General features: G+C 32.5%; 2 protein-coding genes across 2 annotated transcripts; one reads left to right on the top strand and one right to left on the bottom strand.

Annotated features, from left to right (window-relative positions):
- Positions 1-361: 361 nt before the first annotated feature.
- On the bottom strand, positions 362-1,459 carry LOTGIDRAFT_166892 (hypothetical protein; the record flags this gene model as incomplete). The annotated part of the gene is made up of 2 exons (XM_009064360.1): positions 362-824; positions 1,455-1,459. The coding sequence occupies 2 exons, from the start codon at positions 1,457-1,459 to the stop codon at positions 362-364; spliced, it is 468 nt and encodes a 155-aa protein (XP_009062608.1).
- A 413-nt stretch (positions 1,460-1,872) lies between these two features.
- LOTGIDRAFT_166891 (hypothetical protein) lies at positions 1,873-4,847 on the top strand (the record flags this gene model as incomplete). The annotated part of the gene is made up of 6 exons (XM_009064359.1): positions 1,873-1,936; positions 2,251-2,364; positions 2,575-2,775; positions 3,555-3,893; positions 4,073-4,229; positions 4,496-4,847. 6 exons carry the CDS (start codon positions 1,873-1,875, stop codon positions 4,845-4,847), a joined length of 1,227 nt encoding a protein of 408 aa, XP_009062607.1.
- Positions 4,848-6,122: the final 1,275 nt, after the last annotated feature.

Raw genomic sequence — 6,122 nt, 5'->3', positions numbered from 1 at the left:
ATGTGATCAAATCTTGAAACAGAAATGAAGTAATGGACTGTCAGTTGTCATTGTATGTGTATTATTAACTCTACATGTACACTGTTAAATACCATTGTAAATATAATGTGAATTTATATCCAATTTATTTTCTCATGCCAAAACAATTTGAATTTCAAACAAATTTGTGCATACTTGTAAATAAAGTTTATATGTTAGATGTTACTGTGGCATAGTTCTACATTATGTTTTATATTATATTCTTATAATTTATTCTGTAAATAAATCAATAAATAATGCAAATCTTGGGATGTTTTTCTTTTCCTTTTTTTTCTTTTCGTAGAAAAACATGAATTACTAAAAACATTATATTTATAAATCTTTATGATAAAGTGATATTGACACTTAATGACTGACTATAAACATGGTTATTGATACTAAATGATTTACTATAAACATCATGAGTATTGATAATAAATGATTTACTATAAACATCATGATTATTGATACTAAATGATTTACTATAAACATCATGATTATTGATACTAAATGATTTACTATAAACATCATGATTATTGATACTAAATGATTTACTATAAACATCATGGTTATTGATACTAAATGATTTACTATAAACATCATGAGTATTGATAATAAATGATTTACTATAAACATCATGATTATTGATACTAAATGATTTACTATAAACATCATGATTATTGATACTAAATGATTTACTATAAACATCATGATTATTGATACTAAATGATTTACTATAAACATCATGATTATTGATACAAAATGATTTACTATAAACATCATGAGTATTGATACTAAATGATTTACTATAAACATAATTATTGATACTAAATGATTTACATCGTAATAATATATCTATATTATAAAGTTACATTGATACTAAATGATTTACTACAAACTTCATAATAATACATCTTTTTGATAGAGTTATATTGATACTAAATGATTTACATCGTAATAATATATCTCTAATATAAAGTTACATTGATACTAAATGATTTACTACAAACATCATACTAATATCTCTTTGATAGAGTTATATTGAATTTTGTGAATTGCGAATGTTTAATTCAAATAGCAACGTTTCATATAGCCTACGTTTTACTGCAATGGAGAGAATTCTCTACAAACGTATTTGCCCACTGAGGCTACTTGTGAAAAAAATGTAATTAAATTTTTGTCTAAATGGTAAGTGTAATAAATCCGTGTTTGCTAGTTTTGTTACTGATCCTTTCATCCTCTATCATCTCCACCTCCCTTGGTTCGTAATGGTCTCTACCATTCACAAGGTACCCCAGGTCCTTCGTCTATCGGTGACCTTGACCGTTTACTATCTGTCCCAACATTTAATACTCCTTCCCATAAGTTCCTGCTCAATACCCTGAATATCTTCCCCATCCCATTGATCTCTCTTTGTGCTTCACCAGATGTCCCACCCCATCTTTCTTCCTTTTGATATTCTTCTGAAATATCTACAATATAGTCTCCAAATTTAGATAAATTTAATTTGAACCAGGGCCCGTAAAACAGTAACGGGCATCAAAATGATTCATAGAGAGGTCTCAGAATGCAGGTGAGCATATGTTTAACAAAAATAATTCTCTGAGCCCTCATTCATCTAGTTGGCCCTTGTGTGATCGTACAATTTACCAACTATTTACTCAATTGTGCAACAATCAAATAAAGTACTGCCGTTTTTTTTAAAAAGATACTGATACTATTTTAACAACTTATCTCATACATCCTGATGAATTATTATAACACACCTAAGTTGAGAATATCTATAAATTAGCTTTATCTTTAATCATATCTATATTAATAATAATCGCAAATTGATAACATGCCATTAGAAAGATGGCCACCGGTTTGTATTTTATCCTGTCGATTGTTACATGTATTATAAACAACTGTGTCATTGGTAAGTATCTTGTAAGTAACCAAACTAATGGTATGATGCTGCGAGGATGTTTCTGATACATGCACATTTAAGTATAAAAATGTATTCTCCCTGGTGTATAGTGTATGGTTGTTCTTTTATCAAATCTTTTCATAACGTTAACCTCTCAATAAATAAGCAGTTCCACAGAAAAATTAAAATCATTAAATGGGTTTGCTCTTTCTGTGCTTTTCCCTAATTAATGCCAATGGTTCAACAGCTTCTCCGATCAAAGTTTGTTAATACGTGTACTTCTTATGTCGTATGTCAACAAGTACATCCTGGTTCAATTTAAGGTTTGGAAATCTGTGAAGATCATTATGTAAGTTGTCCATCTCAAGACTGTGGTATCTTTCCATTGGAGCCATTATTTAGATTACATTGTATGAAAACTTGCGGAGTTTGTACAGGTGGGAATATTATTCTATACCCTATTTATGAGGAACCCGGTCTGAAAACCTATAAACAATGTCATATGGCAACTTCTTTCTGTCCAAAATGTGTTTGATATTTACCCAGTGGTGTTTCTGTTAGGTCGGAGAGAATAGTCTGTATCCTAATGATTCCTAGAAACGCCATGTACCACGAACAGATGGCAGTGTTTCTTTTTGTCATTGTAGATGTGAACAGAGCATCAAGGAAACCGACAGCTCAAAGCTCTGTTGATGTCAATGGTATGGCTTCTCATGCTGTTGATGGAAATACAGATCTGAATATCTGTAGTAAAACTAACAGTTCTCAACCAGATACTCAATGGTGGTGTTCAGACTTACAACAAGTGTATGAAATTGATGCCATCAAAATATATAGCCCTGTAATTGGTGGGTAATTAAAATAATCAAAAGGGGCATGATGGACCATTTAAACACTTTCGTGTTTTACTTTCCCGCGCTTTTTCAAAAACCTTAATGTACCAATAGGATCTCAAATTTTTGCACGACGACTAGATGCTTCTTTTCAAATGTTCTTATCCAGTGGCCCCTCTGAAATCTTAATGTATTATTGTCTTATCAATAATTGTTAAATCTTTCGTTTCAAAGAACTACATTACTTTCCATTTCAAGCTCAAGAACGTCTGCATGGATTCCAAATAAGTCTTGGATTATCAGGTACATGTGATCAGGCTGGCTTTGAAATGTCAACAACTTGTTACACTGGCCCAAAACAAAGTTCTCAATCTATCTACACCATTACTGGATGCAACAGCGGTTCTACCATACCATTATTTGGCAGATTTGTTTATATCAGCATCCCTTATGAGGAAACAGTGCCGAGACCGCTGGCTTTGTGTGAAGTGGGGATCTTTACAGGTCAGCTGTGGTCTATATATCTATATATGTATGGTAACAGAGGCTCGCCAATGATAACGTACATGTATTTAAAAAATATATATTATAGATTATGTTTTGTAACATTTAGTAATTCAGTCATAACCACTTCGTGATCGAGTCACAGATTAGGATGGTGGTTAGCATTTAACCTATAAAACCTGATCTACTCAGCATTGAGCTTTCAGGCTATAGTAGAGTCAGACAATTTGTTTGTCGGAGATGATCTCTGTCGATAAAGCAGATCTATTCAGTCGTGTTCTCACTTTCAGGGACAAAGTGTAATACAGGTTATTACAGTCAAAGTTCGACATCATGCTCACCATGCGATACGTGTTCAGAAAACTCTTGTGAACCTACAAATGGTATGTGCTGGGATGGGTGTAAACAAGGTTTTAAAGGCGAGACCTGTCGCCAATGTGAGGATGGTCTCTTTGGACCTACTTGTAGATTTGCTTGTAATACAACTAAATGCCAAAGTAACTGTGACAGACTAACTGGTATTTGTTCAGAATGTGATACGGGATATTATGGGAAGAACTGTGAATTAGTTTGTGATAAAGATTGTAGAGAAGGGAAATGTCTTAAAACTGATGGTTCTTGCACAACAGGTTTGTAGTACATTTCGTTTTGAAATTAGTTATCAAATAGATACCAAGGTAAAAATGCTTAATGATGGAGGAACACAAGATAAGAGGTCAAGATAAGCATTCGATGTAACCCACAGTTCATTGTTGTCCCACACTAAGCCAGAGCTGCAAGACAAGTTACTTTGTAGTCTTTATTACAGATGGAAAGGGGTCGGTGGTATCAACTGAACGTGCACCAGTACAACACTACACTGAAAACATTAATAAATATTTAGTTGGTGTTATTGGTACATTTATTGGTATTGTTGTAACCATTCTCCTTGTATTAACGTACAGATGTTTTAAGAAACGCAGAAGGTATCCAGCACTGAGCAGAACAAATAATTTTAATTCAGAAAACTGAAACACTTAAAGTCAGTATATAATATTAGATAAAATATAGTGATATCGTCTGTTCTTTTTTGAACAAACTATCGTACACGTATATAGATATGTCTAAACTATTTGGTGGTAAAGAACATCGTGTCAAGATAAGATATATTGTTGCTTTTTCCAAGAAAAGAAGGGTATGTTTTCAGAAAATCTATTCTTCTCGAACTGAACATTCATTATCTGTATTTCAGTGACACAATCTATGAATTACCGACCAGACCACCGTCAAAGCAGGAACTCGACTTCCCATTGGATCCACAATACATTTCTAGTGGTGTATCAACAACCAGCTCCAGATATACAGAGGTTCATCCCGATTCCGGAAGTAGTCATGGAAGCCATTATTTGGCAAGAAGAAATTTGTCACAATATACACATAAGCTCAGACCACCGGCTGAACTTCCAGAGAATGAAAAGAGAAGACTTCAAGCTGAGATGCGTCAGTCAAAAATCAGTGGCCCAAGAGGAAAATACATGGAGTATCCTAATGATGCATATGATAGGGATGGTTCGGATTATGAGGCAGTGAAAACAGAAATTTGATTATCAGATAATTATATGAATATAATATAAAACTTCTGATCATAAAATGTTTTGTTGAATAATATAGTACATGGTTATTTAATGTCATCTCTTACTCAACCTATAATTTTTAAACTGCAACTGAAAATCGTAAACATGAATATTGGGATTTCAGATATGAACAGCAAGCGGAATACTTGTAATATGGAAATATTATGCCATTATGGCATATCTTATAAATAACAAATAAACTCATTCGCAATATCTAGTTTCTCTGTATTAGAAATTTTACGTGACGACTAATAATTATGCCTTTATAAATAATGTACGTCAGAGGTTAGACTGTATTCCCCATTGTTTTCATTTAAACATGCAATTCGTTGGATCGAAATTGAAAAGTTTTAAATTATACGCTTTTAAATCAAGTGTATACCTTGTATCCTATAATATAATTTATGGGGAGTTTAAAATTATTAGCTTAACATTTTATATTCCACCAAACGGATATTATAAGGGACTTTGGTTGACAAGTCTGAAAATTGGAATGGTACAAATCATTTCATTCTGTGTCTCTGAGTGATATAGCCTACTCATACAAAGTTCAGAAAGCCTCTTTACATTCCCTTTAAGAAGAATGGAAATGGAAGAAGAGCAAAGATTTGACTTTTCCTCGTATCCTCAAACTCTACAGGGCTATAGAGTGGGACTGAAAGCAAAGAATTATATCTATACATCGGGACATGCAAGAAAAAGCTGCTTCGGCTATTAAAGGAGCTGATGACAAGATCAAAATTGTATTTCAATCCATCCGACACATTTCCTCGCCTGGAGTAGAATCTGCAGTTTTTTTTTTTTTTTTTTACATTACACTGGTTTTCATAAACTTAAGTGAAAGCGTCGCTCAATGAGAAAGTTCGTGTTATTAGCGTGTTTTGGCTGATAAACTATTAATGACTTTTTCATTATTGATTACCACTATAGTTTCAAAAGTTTTGAAATAACTGATCTTATCGATTGTAATTTTGCTGTGGTCTGAATTCCAATAACTTAAAAATAAATTAGTTGTGGTCTTAGTCCAAAAATAAGGAGCAGTCGATAAATTAGAAATAGATTTTATTCCTCTGTATCACCAGATTCTGAAAAGAATAACATTATTGTACTGCAGTTCGAAGATGATTATAATTTAATTTTTCATTACATATCATGACCATTGAATTAACTCTACAAATAAATATACAACTAACTATGTATTCTCTGATCACGAATTCAATAAATGGTCTAAACTACTTTTAGGAC

This window comes from Lottia gigantea, assembly GCF_000327385.1.
Source record: "Lottia gigantea unplaced genomic scaffold LOTGIsca_62, whole genome shotgun sequence".
NCBI classification, from domain to species: Eukaryota; Metazoa; Mollusca; class Gastropoda; family Lottiidae; genus Lottia; species Lottia gigantea.
This window is presented reverse-complemented; position numbering and strand designations above follow the sequence as displayed.